The sequence below is a fragment of the Nannospalax galili genome, unplaced genomic scaffold, assembly GCF_000622305.1.
Source record: "Nannospalax galili isolate Female #2095 unplaced genomic scaffold, S.galili_v1.0 scaffold1437, whole genome shotgun sequence".
NCBI classification, from domain to species: Eukaryota; Metazoa; Chordata; class Mammalia; order Rodentia; family Spalacidae; genus Nannospalax; species Nannospalax galili.
The window spans coordinates 2,979,824-2,998,610 of NW_008341050.1; the positions used below are offsets into that span (position 1 = coordinate 2,979,824).

The 18,787-nt window shown below is 46.3% G+C and overlaps 1 protein-coding gene and 1 long non-coding RNA gene across 2 annotated transcripts in view; one reads left to right on the forward strand and one right to left on the reverse strand.

Moving 5' to 3' along the window:
* Window positions 1-15,205, reverse strand: part of LOC115070975 — a 25,538-nt gene extending 10,333 nt beyond the window's left edge. Inside the window, exon 1 of the long non-coding RNA XR_003850081.1 lies at window positions 15,092-15,205. This is a non-coding gene — a long non-coding RNA (uncharacterized LOC115070975). The remainder of the gene's footprint in view (window positions 1-15,091) is intronic.
* Window positions 11,944-16,578, forward strand: Prf1 (perforin 1). The gene is made up of 2 exons (XM_008836661.2): window positions 11,944-12,523; window positions 14,909-16,578. The coding sequence occupies exons 1-2, from the start codon at window positions 11,991-11,993 to the stop codon at window positions 16,035-16,037; spliced, it is 1,662 nt and encodes a 553-aa protein (XP_008834883.1). The 5' UTR covers window positions 11,944-11,990; the 3' UTR covers window positions 16,038-16,578.
* The last annotated feature ends 2,209 nt before the right edge of the window (window positions 16,579-18,787 follow it).

The following is an 18,787-nucleotide window of genomic DNA, read 5'->3' on the forward strand; positions in this document are numbered from 1 at the left end:
TAAAATCACCATTCACTCCCACCTGCACACTAGTCCTACCCCTAAACACGAGCTATAATGGTTTTCGTTGGCTAGTTAGTTTGTCGTATTTTGTTTTGTTTTGCAATGGAGTCTCATTATGTTGTCCAGGATATCTCCAATTCTTGGGCTCCTAACTCAGACTCTCCAGTGTTGGTATTACCACATGCCTGGCTAACACATACTACCCTCTCTTATGGATATACCTTGGTACCTGTTCTCCACCGTGGAACCCTCTGTACAGTCTCCGCCCCCTGCCATCCTTTAAGAATACCTCATCCTGGTGACACCAGTGGGTTAACCCAACCCAAAACCACTGCTCCCCACTCTGTACCACTAGAGCTCTGGCCTGGGAGGAAATTTGAGCTGATAGTTTAGAATTTTATAGGGAGGAGCTGGACATTATGGTGCATACCTGCAATCTTTGCATTCAGGAGGCAGAGTATCAGAAGTTCAAGGTCATTCTCTGCTATATAGGGAGTTCAAGGCCAGCTTGGGCTACATGAGGCCCTGTCCCAAACCATTATGATTTATGCCAGTGACCTAACTTTCATCTGGATCTTTTATTTATGCCAAGTCCTTAACACACATCACCTCATTCCATCTCCACAGCAACAGACAGTTACAGATCACAATGACCTCTCTTATTTTATAGATGAGGCCCATGAGGCTTGAAAAAGTTGAATATATATATATATATATATATATCTCCAAGGTCGATTGTTAATGGGGAATGGCAGATTACATTTGACCCAGACAATAAGGTCAATCATGGTGTTAAAGTTCTATGCATCACTGTGGTTCCTTTAAAGATGGAACCCTGAGGCCTCTCTGTAATTGTCATTGTGTGGTGGCATGTAGTGAGTGTACATTCAAGACTTCAGCAGCCAGGGACAAGAAAGAATGGATATGCCCAGCATTTGATTGACCAAAGGCACAGGGCCCTGGAGTTTTAGAAGGAAAGTCTTCTAGCTAAAATGCAGGTGGAAAAGTCAGACACGGCTCAATTTCTTCCAAGGGGTCATTAGTCAGACTCTTACTCAGAATTTCTTTTTTCACCATCCAGGCTTTACTCAGGAGTGCATTTATGTTCCCACAAGCCCTTGGCCACTCTTAATTCATCAGAAAGTTCCCAGCCAGGTCAGGCACAGCTGGTCAGCCAGATCAAGCAATAGGCAAATGGTCAGAACAGTCACAAAACCCACCCCCAATTTTTTTTTTTTTTTTTGGTCTTTTTTGAGACAGGGTCTCCTTGTAGCCCCAGCTGTCCTGGAACTCACTATGTAGACCAGGCTGGCCTTGAACTCACAGAGATCTGCCTGCCTCTGCCTCATAAGTGCTGGGATTAAAGGCGTGCGCCACCATGCCTGGCCCACCCTGAATTTTTAAACTCTAGAACCAAAGAGTGCCACTGTCACAGAAATAACACAGACCTTTCATGTAAAAATATCAGAAAAATGGATGGAGAAATGGCTCGGTAATTAAGAACACTTACTGCTCTTGTAGAGGACCTGAGTTTGGTTCCTAACACCCACAAGGAGGCTACCAATCAGCTGTAACTCCAGTTCTAGGGGCTCCAACACCCTCTTCTGGCCTCCATGGGCACTGTCCACAATACATGCTAGCACTTTTATACGGTGACCACTAAGAATCAGAACTAGATATGTGGGGTCTGAACCAGCAGAGAGTGCAGTGTTTTAAAAATTCAGTCAGGGGCTGGAAAGATGACTCAGCGGTTAAGAGCATGGACTGCTCTTGCTGAGGACCCAGGTTTGATTCCCAGCAGCCACATGGAGGCTACAAACTGTCCTTAACTCCAGTTCCAGAGGAATCCGGAACCCTCTTCTAACCTCCGAGGTATTGCAGGACACGGGTGCACTCACATACATGGAGGCAGTACACACATACACATAAAATAAAAATAATAGATAAAAATTTTAAAAGTTCAGCCAAAGAAAAAGGCACAAAACAAGAGAGGACATACACAGAAAGGAAAAGGAAATGAAAAAGTAGAAACAGACTGTGATAAAATAGGACTCACAGTACTTGTTAAGTGAACTTCACACACAATTAAATAGACTCTCTAGTCACTTTGACTGAGAAATAAAACAAAATCCAACTAACTAGGGTTAACAAACAGCCACATAAAACAGAGCTCAGAGAGCCTAACAGCAGGCTGGGCTTTCACGGCCAGTGCCAATCAAACTGACAAGGGTGGTAAATTTTATGTTATATGTACTTTAGGACAATTGCTAATTAGCTAGATGTGGGGTGTTGCAGGCCTGTAAACCAGCACCTGGGAGGATGAGAAATAGTGAGGCAGGTGGATCACAAGTTCAAGGTCAGCCCAAAACAGACCAAAACCAATAAGGGAGGGGGGTTTAGAATAGCTCTATCACTAACCCATAATAGACATTTTATCCAAAACCACTGAAGTGCTCTTTGGGATACAGAGGGCTGCTACATAAAGACAAAAAATACTAAACTTGGTTAGAAAAAAAAGCCTCACAATCCATAAAGCAAAAAATTGACAGAGCTTTAGCTGTAGGAAGGAAGTGAATTGTCTGCCTTCATCATGGGAAATTTTAACACAGCTCTTTCAGTAATTAACATATTAAGTCGACAGAGTTGAGCATATGTGTCTGAAAACCTAGCAAGTATGTATTCTTTCGAGGCACACAGAAACTGAGCATCCCACAGGCCTTAGAGAGAACTGCTATATGCATGGGAGACTGGGTGTCCCTGAGACAACGTGCTCCGACCACAATGCCACTGTGTAAGAAATCTAACACCAAATAACAGTGTACTCAGACCACTAGCTTGAGAAGGAAGTTTAAAAGCATGCTTTTAAATAACTCAAGGCCAAACAAGAAGTCAGAAGGAGATTTAGAAAATATTAAGAAATCAAAGCAATACTGAAAGACCATATGCCAAAACCCAAGAAATTCAGCTTAAAAAGATGGCAGAGCTTCAGTGCTTCCTAAAACAAGATTGGAAATGGATGAGTTTATCTTAAGAAATAAGAAAAAAAAAAGTCCAAATAATTTAGGAAAAGGGAAGAAAATGAAATTAGCAAAGTGGGGGAAAACAGCACCTTAAAAAGAGGATCAGTAAGCCAAGAACAGAGTCTTGTAAAAAAAATTATAGGATATAGAAAAATTTTCATCAAGACTGCTTTTAAAGAAGATAGAAAAATCATTTTTAAAATGTGGTTAAAAGGGGCTGGAGAGATGGCTCAGCGGTTAAGAACACTGACTGCTCTTTAGAGGATCCGGGTTTGATTCCCAGCACCCACATGGTGGCTAACAACCATCCCTACTTCCAGAGGATCTGACTCCCTCTTCTGTCCTCTGCAAGCATTGCACAGCACAGGTGCACTTACATTCATGCAGGCAATACAATCATACACATAAAATAAAAATGATAAATAAAATATTTTTAAAGTAAATGTGATTTTAAAAAAAAAAGAGGACATTGCCAAGTGTGGTGACATACACTTTTAATCCCAGAACTTTGGAGGCAGGCTGATCTCTGTGAGGCCAGTCTGGTCTACATAGCAAGTTCCAGGATAACCAGGGTAACATAGTGAGACCCTGTCAAAAAAAAAAAAAAAAAAGTGGCCAGGAATGCAAAAGGTCACAAATGGCCAAAATGCAGAGAATAAGAGTCCTTGGACAGGACTCCTATATTAAAATCCACCCACCCAGGACTCAAAGACCATTGCGGAAGAGGGTGTAAAAAGAGTCAGGGAGGAAGTGTATGACCATACGGAAATAGAGTCCTACAGGCTCCTGGGACTCTTCTCATATGAACCTACAGCAATGGTGTCAGCATGCACAAGACCCATGCAAACTCAAGCAGACAAAAACCCAGCACAGAACTGTGGAAATGGACATCAGGCCCCAATCTTAGTCCAAAAATTATTGGCAGCTGATCACTGCTGGGTGAGGAAGAGCTGATCTTCTTAAAGGGAGGGACTCTAGATAGACTGATTAGATCTCAGAGGATGAACTTGCACTGAGGGACATCTGGGGCCACTAACTTTACATAACACAAATGACAGAAGGTATGGGAACTCCAGTAGATGGAGGGGCATGGGAGGGTGCCAAAGGGGAAGGGGATATAAAGATGATTTTCTGTATGAAATACACAAAAATTCAATAAAAAATTTTTTAAGTGGGCACCGCTATTGATTCAGAGATTTTAAAGATAAAGCTATCTACCACATTGTAAACAACTTTAAGGCCACAAGTGTGAAATTTTCTGTGAAAAATGTCACTTGCCAAAACTGATAACAGAAAAAAAAAAAAAAAGAAAGAAAAAGGCCAAATGGAAAATAAAAGCCTGAGTAGAGGAAAAGTCATCTAAGTGCCTAACGCAGCAGAGAAAAGGAGCAGAGATGACCACGGCTGAAGAAACAGGAACCTCGTTTCAGGGCTTCAGGATCTCCATGTTTATCACCCTCTCAACCCTAGTTTGCTAAAGGATGCTTTGTTACACTTCATGGCTGTAGTTTATACCTGTGTGTAAGCATTGTAGGCAGGCTCAGTAGCTCTCTCAAGCATTCCACGTAGTTTTGTCTTAGTCTATTCCTGCTGCTGAAAAGACCATCTCAGACTAGTGTTTTAGGCTATTTTCTGTTGCCCTAATACAATACCTGATACCAGGCAATTCATAAAGAAGGAAGGCTCATTTGGTTCACTGGTGTAAAACCATGGTGTGGGCCTCTGTGAATGCCTGCTATGTTACATCTTAACATGGATGAGGGTGTCTCATAGCAAGACACTGCAAGAAAACTTCCCTGATAACCCCCTTTTTCTTTTTTTCCCCTTTGTTCCTTTCTTTTTTCCTTTTTTCTTCTTTTTGGCAGGATTTCATGTATCCCAGGCTGGCCTTAATTGCACTATCTAGCCAAGGATGACCTTGAACTTCTAATCCTCCTGCCTCCACCTCCTGAGAGCTGGGATTATTGGTGATATTGGTGAGCCATGCCTTGTTTGCATAATACTAGGGATGGACTCTGCACTTTATGGATGCTAAGCAAGCACTCTACCAACTGAGCTATATCCCCAGCCCTCTCCTCTTTCTCTTATAAAGCCATTAATGCCATCATGGGGGCCCCACCCTGATGACCTTATTTAATTCTAGATCCCTCCCAAAGGCCTCACTCATAAATACCATTAGTATATGACTTTGAAGATTACATTTCCAATGCATGAATTCTGTGAAACAAACACTGAAACCATAGTAACTGAATGATTTATAAATAATGAATTTTATTTCTCCAGTTCAATGGGCTGGGAAGTCCAGGAGTCAGTGCTTGGGGAGGGTTCATTCCCTGTTTTGGGAATGATACCTTATCACTATGACCTCACAAGGCAGGAGGAGGAAAGGATTTTAGGAGCTAATAGACTCCTATAAACCCTTAGAAGGATACCAATCTCATTTACTGTACAGACTAACTAACCTCTGACTCTACTACCACTTTTTTTTTTTAATTCACATTTTTTTTTTTTTTTTGGTCTTTTTGAGACAGGGTCTCCCTGTAGCTCCAACTGTCCTGGAACTCACTATGTAGACCAGGCTGATTCACATTTCTTTAAACATTTTTTAACATGAATTTTGGAGGGACACAAACACTGAGATCATAGTATATATGGAGAGTTTTTTTTGTTTATTGTTTGTTTAATCAAAAGTAATTATTTTGCAACTTTAAAAATTACCAAACCATTTGGACAGCCACATGCAAAAAGAATGAAGATGAATGTCTTTACATACACAAAAATGAACTCCAAATGGACCACAGGTCTAAATGCAAAAGCCTGAGCTAAGCCGGATGTGGTGGCGCATGCCTTTAGTCCCAGCACTCGGGAGGCAGAGGCATGTGGATCTCCGTGAGTTCAAGGCCAGCCTGGTCTACATAGTGAGTTCCAGGACAGCTGGGGCTACAGGGAGACTCTGTCTCAAAAAGACCTCCCCGCAAAAAAAAAAAACTTGAGCTAAAAACCTGTTAGAAGAATAATTCATAACCCTGGGTTAGGCAGAACTTTCTTAGATAAACAACAAAAGAAAAATAGTAAATTGAACTTCATCAAAATTAAACACTTTTGTGCTTCAAAAAGATACCATTAGGGGATGGAGACATGGCTCAGCGGTTAAGAGCACTGACTGCTGTTGCAGAGGACCCAGGTTCAGTTCCTAGCACCCACATGGCAGCTAACAACCATCTATAACTCCAGTTCCAGGGGATACTGTGCCCTCTTCTGGCCTGGGTATTGCACACACAAGTACACACACACACACACACACACACACACACACACACACACATACACACACACACACCACACTCATACACATTAAAAAAATTAAAGAAAAACTTAAAAAGGACACCATGAAGAATGAAAAAAGAAGATTGGTCTGGTCATATAGACCTTTTTAATCCAAGCTACCCGGGAGTCTGAGGCAAGAGAATGGTAAGTTCAAGGCCGGCCTGAGCTACACTGTGAGTTAAAAAAACAGCCTGGGGCTGGAGAGCTGGCTCAGCAGTTAAGAGCACTGACTGCTCTTGCAGAGGACCCGGGTTCAATTCCCAGCACCCACACAGCGGCTATGAACCGTCCTTAACTCCAGTTCCAGGGGAATCCAAAGCCCTCTTCTGACCTCCGAGGCATTGCACGACACAGGTGCACTCACATACATGCAGGCGATACACTCATACACATAAAATTAAAAAAGGAAGGGAAGGGGAAGGGAGGGGAAGGGAGGGAGGGGAGGGAATGAGAGGAGAGGGAAGAGGAGGGGAGAGAGGGAAGGGAGGAAAGGAAGGGGAGGGAGGGGAAGGAGGGGAGAGAGGGAGAGGGAAGGGAAAAGAAAAAGAAAAGGGAAAAAGGGAAGTTTAAACGATAACAGAAGAGAAATCTTTGCAAACCATGTATCTGACAAGAATCTGGAATCCAAAATATATATATATATGGAGTTATTATAGCTCAGTAATAAACAGACAACTCTGTTCAAAAATGGGCCTGAATAGACATTTTTCCAAAGAAGATAAACTGATGGCCCATGAGGACATGAAGAAGCATGTGTTAATTAACGTGAGGGAAATCTAAACTGAAAGCACAGTGAGGTACCTCCCCACACCCACTAGGACAGTCAGAAAGACAAACATAAAGGCAGGAAACGATGTGGAGAAGTTGAAGCCCTCACACACAGCTGGTGGGAATGTAAAATACCACAGCCATTTCGAAGAAGTCTCTAAAAAATAATACAGCCATTACCACGTAACTCAGCAATTCCATGCCTAGGTTTAAATGGATGGGAATGAAGATACGCTCACACAAAAACCCGTACACAAATGTTCATAGCAGCATTGTTCATAATAATAGGTTGGGGGTACAAGTGCCTATCAATTGATGTATGGATAAATGTGGTACATCCATCAATCAAATATTATTCAGCCATGAAAAGGAAAAAGTACTGACACAAACTACCAACATGCATGAACTCTGAAAATATTGAGCTAAATAAGCCAGACAGAGAAGGTCATATATTGCATGATTCCATTTATGTGGCAATAAGGAAAATTCATAGAGATGTAAACTTGATCAGTGTTAGGGGAAAATGAGAAACGGATTTCTTTTGGAGAATGGTAAAAAATTTCTAATTTGGCTGTAATGATGGATGGACATCTCTGTGGAAATACCAAAACCAGTAGAGTAAAATACTTTCAGTGGGTGATTACACGGCAAGTGAATTACATCCCAGTAAAGTTGAAACTTGTATTTCTGAGGAAAAAGCTCTGCCGGTGCACATTTCAACACTAGGTTTCAATGACAGGACAAATGTCATCAGTCGCATAAGCCCAGTGCCGTTGGGAAGCTCTCTCATGGACACTGCCACCAGACCCAGCATCTTCTCCTAGACATCAGCCAGTGGGGACCCTCTACATACATGTCATTCACTGGAAGGATTCATAAGATGCCAAAGGCTTCCTTTGATGATGGCAGTGACAACAATGATGATGATAATGGTGGTGGTAGTGAGGGTGGTGTGATGAAGATGATGATCATGATGGTGATAATAGTGATGTGATGGTGATGATGATAACGATGATGGTAGTGGTGGCGATATCATGAAGATGTAATGATGTGATGGTGGCAATGATGATGGTGATGTGATAATAATAGTGGTGATGATGATGGTGATATGATGAGGAGGAGGAGGAGGAGGATGAGGGTGATGATATGAAGAACATTATGGTGATATGATGATGGTGGTAATATGATAGTGGTAGTGATGGTGACGTGATGATGATGGTGATATGATGATGGTGATATGATGATGGTGGTAATATGATAGTGGTGGTGATGGTGACGTGATGATGATGGTGATATGATGATGGTGGTGATATGGTGGTGGTGATGGTGATGATGATGATGTAATGATGGTGATGATGATGAAGATGTGATGATGGTGATGATGGTGATAATGATAATGGTGGGGATGATGGTAATGATGATGGTGATGTGATGATGATAATGGTAATGTGATAATGATAGTGATGACAGTGATAGTAATATGATGATAGTGATGATGATAATAATGGTGATGATGGTGATGATGGTGACCATGATAACAATATGAAGATAATGATTATAGTGCTCTGCCACTGAGTTAAATCCTCATCCTCTTCCTTTGATTTCATAGATAAGCAAACTTGGGATTACTAAGAGGTTAAAAACTACTGCTGAGAGCAAGTTTATGGTGTAACTGGGATGGAGCCTAGAGCCTGTTCAGAACCCAACTCTTCCCACAAGGTGTTTACAGGTTTCTAGACCTTTCACACTGTCCTTCCAGCATGGTTGGCGACTAAACACCCCCCAGCTTTGGGACCCAGGTAAGGTCACCTGTGCATGGGACTGGAAAGGAACAGGTGGCCACAGTTTAAAACAAAAGAGAGAAGATGGAGTCAGGTTTGAGAAGGTAGCATAAGCCCCAGTTCCCGTAAGAGCAGGGACATAGAGCTGATACAGACTCAAGAGATGAGGCTTGAGATGCAACCCATGAGATATGGGGTCATATGCAGTCTGGAGTCTGTGGCTACTTGTTCCCATCACGTACTCACCTAGAGGTGTTAAGAACTGGCCCCCCACTTACCCACTTGTCCCCACCTCAGAACCAGTGTGACTTTTTGCCCCCAGAAAGTGACCCTGTGAGTCACTCCACCAATGGAAACCTCCCCACCCTAAGAGTGGAGGTGAAGTGGAGACCAGTCTCTCATCCCCCCAGATTTCTCAACAGTACCAGCTCCCTCAGGCCTGGGACAGAGCTGGGATATAGATGTGGACAGGAAGTAGACACCAGCTTTGACCATCTTTCCTCACTGCCCAGAGAGGAGGGAGACAGTCACATGGATTGAGACTGGGTGAAGGTCAAGTCCAGTTCTAAGCACTTCACCCCATCTTCATGACCCTCTCAGGATACAGTGTGCTTATCCACATTTTTGGATGAAGAATTGAAACACAGAGGAGCTAAAGCCTGCCAGGCCATGCAAGCTCAGGCAGCTCTCATCACCTCCTCCTGACTGCCTCACATCTCACACACACTGTGCAGAAGAAGAGAATGGTCAGCTGGCCTGCTGGTCCACACCAGAGTTCCCGTACTGAGGGACCACACCCCAGAAGCTCTGCCTGGCAGATGAGCCCCTGGCCCCCACATATGACTTCCTGAGGGCTGTCACAGACCGGATGAGGTGATGTGACAACAGGGTGGATGCTGGTGGGGACCTGTGACCACAGTTTGGGGGCAGGGAAGGAAGTAGTAGTGATGTGACGGTGACCAGGGTAGGCCCGCCTGGGGGTGACAGCATCATTTCAAAAGTCTCCGGTGACAGTGAAGGTGTCCCTGCACTTCAGCTTCTCTGTGGGACTCCAGGTAGGGAGGAGGCAGAGTGGGACAGGGAGGTTGGGAGCCCTTGAACAAGAGGGAGGCAGAGCCTGAAGGAGCCAGAAGTGGTAGGACAGTAAGACAAGAGCCCTGGTACTCTGTCAGCTTTGGCCCTCATCACTAATCCATTCCTCAGCCTCATGCCCACTGTGGGGCGCATATGTAAATGAAGACATTAGTGTCCACAGTCTCAAAGGCTGCTTCAGGTTCTGACAGAGAGTTCTAGAAAGATGTTAATAGGCAAAGTATGGAGAACACCCATAATTCCCAGCACTGGAAAGGCTGAGGCAGGAGTTCCAGGCCAGCCTAGACAGGAGAGCAGGCAGCGGGTGGCACGGATGGAGGAGGGACCGAGGCACAGATGGAATTCTCAGTGGGATACAGATTTATTTCGCACGGGGCACCTTTCCCTTGGGGAAGGGAAAGATGTCTGCGGAGGGGGGGAGAGGAGGGAAGGGAAGAGAAGGGAAGGGAAGGAGGGGACGGGAAGGGAGGGGAGGGAAGGGGATGATTAAAAACCCAGAAACAGATTCTCTGACAACAGGAAGAATGCCAGAAGGGGACTGAGTTCCATGGGTCAAGGTCAAGAGTGTGCTGGGCACCTAAGCAGGATGATGTGAGAGCCTTGGAAGGGTTCCGCTTCTCTTGCTTACTGCTTAGATTCCACCTCCAAGTCACTGCTTTGGCTGGAGCTCGGAGGACTCCAGGTAGGTGTGGGAGACACTCCTGACCACCTGGTTCCCTCATCTAAGATCCTGCTATGTATGGCAGGCTGAGGAGGGAAAAGGTCTCTGAGGAGCCATTTGAAAGGAGATAGAGAAGATATTTAAGGAGATTCAAAAGCAAACCCAGGGGAGGCCCTGAGCCACCTCAAAGCAAAGAACCTTCTACTGGATTGTTGCCCCAGAGTAGGCAATAGGTTGGTGCCTGTGCCTGCTGGAAGTCTTCGGAGCTTGGCAGGGAATACCAGACAGGAGACCTGAGAAGCAGGAGGGTCTCAGAAAGGCACATTTAAAGGTTTCTCCACAAGAGCCAAGGGTATGGGCACAAGGCAGCCTTTGTTCATTGTAGAGTTGGGGCTGGTGTTCTTTCAGGAGGCTCAGAGAAGCCTCATAGGGAGTCAGGGAAAAGAAGAGCACATGGGAGCTCATTGCCTTCCCAGATCTGTAAGGGAAAGACAGAAGCCAGCAAGGGGCTAGAGACAGGGAGACAGTAAGAACTAGCTAGGAGCCACAGGCCCCAGGATCACAGCTTTTAATAGGATCACAAGTTCAAGACCAGCCTGAGCTATACAGTGACTTCATGGCCATCCTGAGCAATTTAATGACACCTTGACTCAAAAAAAAAAAAAAGAGAGAGAGAGAGAGAGTTGGGGATGTAGGTCAGTGGTAGAGCACTTGCCCAGCATGCATGAGACCCTGGGTTCCATCCCTGGGATGGGGGAAGAGGAATCAGATAGGAAAGGGTGACCAGTTCCGGGGCCAAAATGACCCTTTTCCAGAACCTAAACCTGAACAGTCTGTCCCCTCTTCTGTGGTCCAAGCCTTCTCATCATGAGCAACAGGCTTTTATTGTTGTCTGTTTTTTGTTTTGGTCTTTTAGAGACAGGATCTCTCTGTAGCCCCAGCTGGCCTGGAACTCGCTATGTAGAGCAGGCTGACCTTGATCTCACAGAGACCTGCCTGCCTCTGCTTCCCAAGTGCTGGGATTAAAGGCGTGTACCACCAAGCCTAGCTACCATTAGCAGTTTTGTCTGGGCACAGAATCATCAATCTTGATTCCTACTAGGCCTTAGTGAAATCCTAGCATGGGACTCCTCCTGACTGAGTGACTCTGGGATACAAATTTAACCTCTCTGAGCTCTGCAAAATGTAAGGGGTGGACCAAGTCTATAAAGGCCAGTTATTTATTATGGGCATTCAATAATTAAAGAAAATCTTGATCCCTCTCCTGACAGTCCACAGCATCCTTCATCCCTGTGCACACAGCCTCCCAGAGCTCACGGCTCTGGCACCCACAGCTCCATGGCCATGCACCTGCTCCTCCTGGGCCTTCTCCTACTGCCCCCACCTGTCCCTGCCCCCTGCTACACTGCTGCTCGCTCAGAGTGCAAAAACAAACACAAGTTCGTGCCTGGCGCATGGCTGGCTGGGGAGGGTGTGGACGTGACCAACCTCCGTCGCTCTGGCTCCTTCCCAGTGGACACAGAGAAGTTCCTTCGGCCCGACAACACCTGCACCCTCTGTAAAAATGCCCTGCAGAAGGATGCTCTGCAGCTCCTGCCCCTGGCAATCACCCACTGGAGGGCCCAGGGCTCTGGCTGCCAGCGTCACGTGGCCAAAGCCAAGGTCAGCTCCACAGAGGACGCAGCCAGGGAGGCAGCTTCCAAAATCACTAATGACTGGCGAGCGGGGCTAGATGTCAATCCCAGGCCCGAAATCAACGTACAAGTGTCTGTGGCTGGCTCCCACTCTGAGATGGCCAACTTTGCAGCCCAGAAGACCTACCAAGACCAGTACAGCTTTAGCACTGACACGGTGGAGTGTCGCCTGTACAGGTGAGAGATGGAGAGATGGGGAGTGGAGCCGGGATAGGAGCTGGAAGTTTGGAGGGGTCTAAGATCCCTGGAATGGCATGGTAGGGTTTATAGACTGCTTCCCAAGAGGACACCACAATCCTGCTTGATTTCTGTTGGTGGGATGAAATGCTCTCACCAAAAAGCAACTGGGGGGAATAAAAGGTTTCTTTTAGTTTGCAATTCCAGAATACAGTCTATTATTGCAGGGAAGTGAAGACAGCAGAAACTTGAAACAGCGAGTCACATCGCATCCACAGTCAAGAGTGGAGAGAAATGAAAGCTGTGTGCTTAGTGCTCAGCTCACTTTTTCTACTGTCCAGGGACCAAAACCAGGAAATGGTGCCCCCACTTTCAAGCTGGGTCTTCCCAGATCAATTAAGCAGTCAAGACAACTGCCCCCACTCCCAGACACACTCACGGGCCAACCTGACCTGGGAAATCCCTCATTGAGACTTTCTTCCCAGGTGATTTTAGGTTGTATCAAGTTGACAATTAAAAATAATGGTCACAGGGCTGGAGAGATGGCTCAGTAGTTAAGAGCACTGGCTGCTCTTGCAGAGGACGCAGGTTCAGTTCCCAGCATGTTGGCTAACAACTGTCCTTAGCTCCAGTTCCAGGGGAATCCGACCCTCTTCTGACCTCCGTGGGCACTGCATGACATGGGTATATTTACATACATGTGGGAAATACACTCATACACATAAAATAAAAATACCAAATTATTTTTTCTTAAAGAAATCTATTTCATTGATCACACTGGTCCTCAGACACCAGGTCCTGCAACTCTGGGGGATCCAGTGAGAGATCAGAAAGGGGATATGGGAGCAAGATTATGTGAGAGCCCCACTTGGTGATATTTAGGTTCAGGCAGTGAGCACCTAAGTTCTCTTTCATTGCTAACCTCTTACGGTGTCTTTCCAGATAGGGACAGAGACAGGAGACTTAGCTGGGTCTCTCCTCACTGTGCAGCCACCAGGCATCTTTATGTCGCCTGCTCTGATTTCTCAGTCATTTAAAAATATTTTACTACATTCATTAATTTAATTGTTTTGTGTGTGCATACACATGAGCATGTGCTATAGCAAGTGTGTGTTAACAGTGAGTGTGTGGAGGCAGATGACAACTTGCAGGAGTCTCTGCTTCCACCTTGTGGATTCTAGGGATCAAACTCAGGTTGTCAGACTTAGCAGCAAACAGTACCCACTAAACCATCTTGTTGCCTCCCCTCATTTCATTCTTTTTTTTTTTTTTTTTTTGGTCTTTTTGAGACAGGGTTTCCCTGTAGCCCCAACTGGCCTGGAACTCACTATGTAGACCAGGTTGGCCTCAAACTCAGAGATCTGTCTGCCGCTGCCTCTCAAGTGCTGGGAATAAAGGTGTGCACCATCACACCAGGAGCTTAAGATTTTTGACGGTATATATAAATTCTAGATAATAATGAATTTCACTATGACATTTTCATATATGTATATAATATAGTTTGATCATTTCACCCCCATTTCCCTTTCTTATTCTCTCAACTCCTGCTGATCCCCTTCCCATTCCCAACTATCCCCTTCTACTGTGTGCATGTGTGTACGAGAGAGAGAGAGAGAGAGAGAGAGAGAGAGAGAGAGAGAATAGACAAGGGGTTGTTTACAGGAGCATCAGTACCTTACCACCTTACCACTGAAGAAAGTGTCTCTCCCTTGCCAGTAACCACTAACTACCTGTATATCCTCAGGAAGAAGTGAAGCCTCGTGAGCCCCTCTCTCATTTCTCAGGCTTGGAAACCACCTTCCTCTACTGTGAAACTGGATGTTTCCTGCCTACTAAGCCATGGTGGTCAGAAACTCAAGCACACTGGCCCACTCCGGGGGAACAGATGGCTGAAGGCCATATGACTAGGTTCTCAAGCTAGGGAGATGTCATCAGTGTCTACCATTGCTTTACAATTTAGCTGGGCATGGTGGCACATGCCTCAGGAGTCAGAGGTAGGGGGATCTGTGGGATTGAGGCCAGCCTGATCTACATATCAAGTTCCAGGCCAGCTGGGGCTACAGAGAAACCTGTCTCAAAAAAACCAAAAAATAAATAAATAAAATAAAATAAAATAAATTTAAAAAGAAAACAGAGAGAAAAGAAATTTTTAAACTTTACTTTGAAGAAGAACAACTGTAAAAAGTCCCCAGGTCCCCCAGAGAGTGACAGAGGAAGTCTCCCTCGCCAGTCCTGGGACCCAGAGCGTGAACCATACAGCCAGGTACCAAGTTCAAGTCCTGGTTCCATCACTTATATATGACCTTGGGTGATCTTGAAGGTGCTATTTAATCAAAAATATACCACCTACCACTGGGATTACCTAATGCTCCTCTCTCCCCACAGTTTTCATCTGGTTCAAAAACCTCTACTGCATCCCGAGTTCAAGAGGGCACTCAAGAGCCTTCCCCCATACTTCAACACCTCCACAGAGTCCGCTTACCGCAGGCTCATCTCCTCCTACGGCACCCACTTTATTACAGCTGTGGAACTGGGCGGCCGCATCACGGCGCTTACAGCACTGCGTACCTGCCAACTGGCCCTGGATGGACTCACGGCTGATGAAGTGGAGGACTGCCTGACGGTAGAGGCCCAGGTCAGCATTGTTGGCCATGCTAGCTCCTCAAGTGAACTCAAGGCCTGTGAAGAGAAGAAGAAACAACACAAGATGACAACTTCCTTCCACCAGGCCTACCACGAGCGCCACGCTGAAGTGGTTGGCGGCCACCACACCTCAATGCATGACCTGATGTTTGGGAATCAGGCTGGGCCCGAGCAGTTTTCAGCTTGGGTAGCTTCACTGTCCGGCAGCCCTGGACTGGTGGACTACAGCCTGGAACCACTGCACGTGCTGCTGGAAGACCTGGACCCACGGAAAGAGGCACTGAGGGAGGCTGTCAGCCAGTATGTGATGAGCAGGGCACGCTGGCGAGACTGTCGCCGGCCCTGCCAACCAGGCCAGCACAAGAATACCCACGACCCATGCCAGTGCATGTGCCACGATTCAAGGGTCACCAACAAGGACTGCTGTCCACGCCAGAGGGGCCTGGCCCACCTGGAAGTGACCATCGTCCAGGCATGGGGTCTGTGGGGAGACTGGATCACAGCTACAGATGCCTATGTGAAGGTCTTCTTTGGTGGCCAGGAGTTGAGAACCAGCACAGTGTGGAACAATAACAGCCCCAAGTGGGCAGCCAGGCTGGACTTTGGGGAAGTGCTCCTGGCTTCGGGGGGACCACTGAGGGTGCAGGTCTGGGATGCAGACTACGGCTGGGATGATGACCTGCTGGGTTCTTGTGACAGGTCTCCAAAGTCTGGCTCCCATGAGGAGACCTGCCACTTTAACCATGGCCATCTAAAATTCCTCTATCATGCCAGGTGTTTAACCCACCTGACTGGCGGGACCTGCCTGGAGTATGCCCCCCAAGGGCTTCTGGGAGAGCCTCCAGGAAACCGCAGCGGGGCTGTGTGGTAAGAGCAGTGGGCACTTGAGTCCTGGGGAGCCACAATCCTCACAAAGTCCCATTTTATACAGTAGAGACTGAAGCTTGGACTTCCTACTGAGGTGGCTGAGTTGATGTAATAGAACATCCCTGTGCCTGAAAGTTACTGCTGCATAGGGGAGACCTTGGCCAGGCACACAGCAGAAGACTGGGAAGCTGTCCCCACCCTGCTTTAAGACCCTCCCTCTCTAGCATAGCATGTTTGTCTATTCGAACCAATCCCATGCCCCCATGCTGCTCCTGACAAATCAAGGCCTATGTTACCATGCACACAGCTTGACAGAGGGCCAATGAATGGGATGTGGTGTTGAGCATGACGGTGTATGGTGGCAAATGAGAGGATGAGGACAAAATATGCCCCCTAGAGATGGACTTCTATGTCCAGCAACCAAGTTTTATAAAATGAATAGTCAGGTTATGTATACAAGCTGTTTTGTCCACTTTTGCTGGTAACACGGGGCCCCGAATATCTTATACTCTTCCAAAATACTCTCTGACTCAAGAAACAGCAGCATAAACTTGGTGACAAATAACAATAGGCATTCCATTTCTGACTGGAGGACAATGGGGGTGGGTAGTGAGACCTGTGGTGAGCTGAGAAGCACATGTGTTATCTAAGGGGGTACCAGCCTTAAGTGGCTGCAGCGCCACTCCGGGAATGTGAGCTCTGTGCTCATACTGTGTGTGTGTGTGTGTAAAAGCATGTCACAGCATAGGCGTAGAGGGCAGAGGACAAACCTGCATAAGGCTGCTCTCTCCTCCCACCAAGTGGGTTCTGGGAATAGAACTCAGGTCAAACTTAGTCATCCGGCTTGGCAGCAAGCTCATTTACCTGCTGAGTCATCTCAGAAGCCCCTTTTCATTCCTTTTTTAAAATTTTTTATTTTATGTGTTTAAGTGTCTTGCCAGCATGTATGTAAGAGCACCCGTGTCATGCAATGCCCGAAGAGGTCAGAAGAGGGCGTCAGATACCCTAAAACTGTAGTCACAGATGGTTGTTAGCTGCCATGTGGGTGCTGAGAACTGAACCTGGGTCCTCTGCAAGAGCAGCCATTGCTCTTAACTGCTGAGCCATCTCTCTATCACCCACTTCTCCTTAAAGCGCTCAGAAGGCCCAACTCAGCTTTCAACACAGTATAAGATAAAGAGACCATTCGTGCATGTAGGCTGCCCCTGGTTTAGGGCTATCCATCTGGAAAACTCAGCTTCCAAGAAAACTGATTTGCATGGGGTGGAAAACTCTCCTGTTTCACAATTTGGGGGCAAATCATGGTCCCATCAGGGTGGTCACTGGCAGGCTCCTAGTGCCAGGCTCTGATAGCAAATCATGTCTTTGTTTCATGTGCCCAGGACAGGCATGGGCCAATGGAGTGGGGACAAGATTCATGGTAGCATCTTGGCTGTGACAGGACTTGGCTATGCAGGGCTACTTGTGTTCAGAGGAGCTCAGAGAAGGTGCCCGGACCCTGACCGGGTTTGAAACCCCTAATACAATAAACTGTGAGGCTTGTGTAGAACCCAGAGGCTCAAAGTCCAAGCAGGGACATTGCAACAACCTCAAATCCCCAGCAGGCAAGGGATTAGAAGGCACTAGAAGCCTAGTAGAAACCACTGTTCTCACATTTCTGGTCTCAGCCATACACAACAAGCACAGGAGACCTTGACATGTGGTGCTGTCTGTGGCTCTAAGTGAAAATAAACATGGTTGTGAGCCACCCCTCCCCACCCCGAGAAAGCAGATCTGCAGGACCAAGGCGGCCTTCATGTTTTGTCACTAGGCCTCCATGTCTTCCACTGGACAATCTTTGTTTTCTCCTTTCTCAGGACTGTTTGAAAATAGTCACCAGCCTTTCTTTTTTAAATTTATTTTTATTTTATGTGTATGAGTGTTCTGCCTGCATGTATGTATGTGTACCACATGTATGTAGTGACCATGGGTGCCAGAAGAGGGCATTGGATCCTCTTGAACTGGAGTTACAGATGGTTGTGAGCTGCCATGTGGGTACTGGGAACTGAACCCAGGTCTTCTGCAAGAACAGCAGCAAGAGCCACTCTCTCCCGCCCGGGGCCACTCCTATTTATGGAACTGCATCCACTAGCAAGTACTGGTACTGACCAAGCATAAATTTGATGAATGAATCTGATGATGGGTGAGATGGGCAGATGAAGATCCAGTGGATGAATGAATGTTACCAAAAAATCTCCTGGCCTCTGCTGGGACTCTCACAGAGACAGAGTCCAGTTTCTACTCAGGTAACTGGTATGCATGTGTGAGTGCTTCCAACCCTGAGTCCTCTTAGCTCAGAAACCCACCTCCTTATTCTGGATGCAGTGGTACACATCTGCAATCCCAACACTTGGTTGATGGACACAGGAGGATCAGGAGTTCAAGATCATCCTCAGTAACATAAGCTGGCAGCCAACCTGGGCTGCATGAGACTATCTCAATAACCAAACCAGAGGCTGGAGGGATGGCTCAGTGGTTAAGAGCACTGACTGCTCTTGCAGAAGACTCAGATTCAAATCCCAGCACCCACGTGGCAGCTAACAACTGTCTGTAACTCCAGTTCCAGGGGATCTGATGCCCTCTTAGAGCCTCCACAGGCACTGCACAAGTGCACTTACATGCAGGCAAAACATTCATACACATAAAAAAATAAAGTTTAAAAACAAACAGGGACTAGAGAGATGGCTCAACAGTTAAGAACACTGGTTGTTCTTG

Bases quoted from the DNA above. Each gene is read 5' to 3' on its own strand.
- Prf1 (XM_008836661.2), top strand. From the start codon at position 11,991: ATGGCCATGCACCTGCTCCTCCTGGGCCTTCTCCTACTGCCCCCACCT. The intron at 12,524-14,908 runs GTGAGAGATGGA...CTCTCCCCACAG, and splicing joins GTGGAGTGTCGCCTGTACAG to TTTTCATCTGGTTCAAAAAC.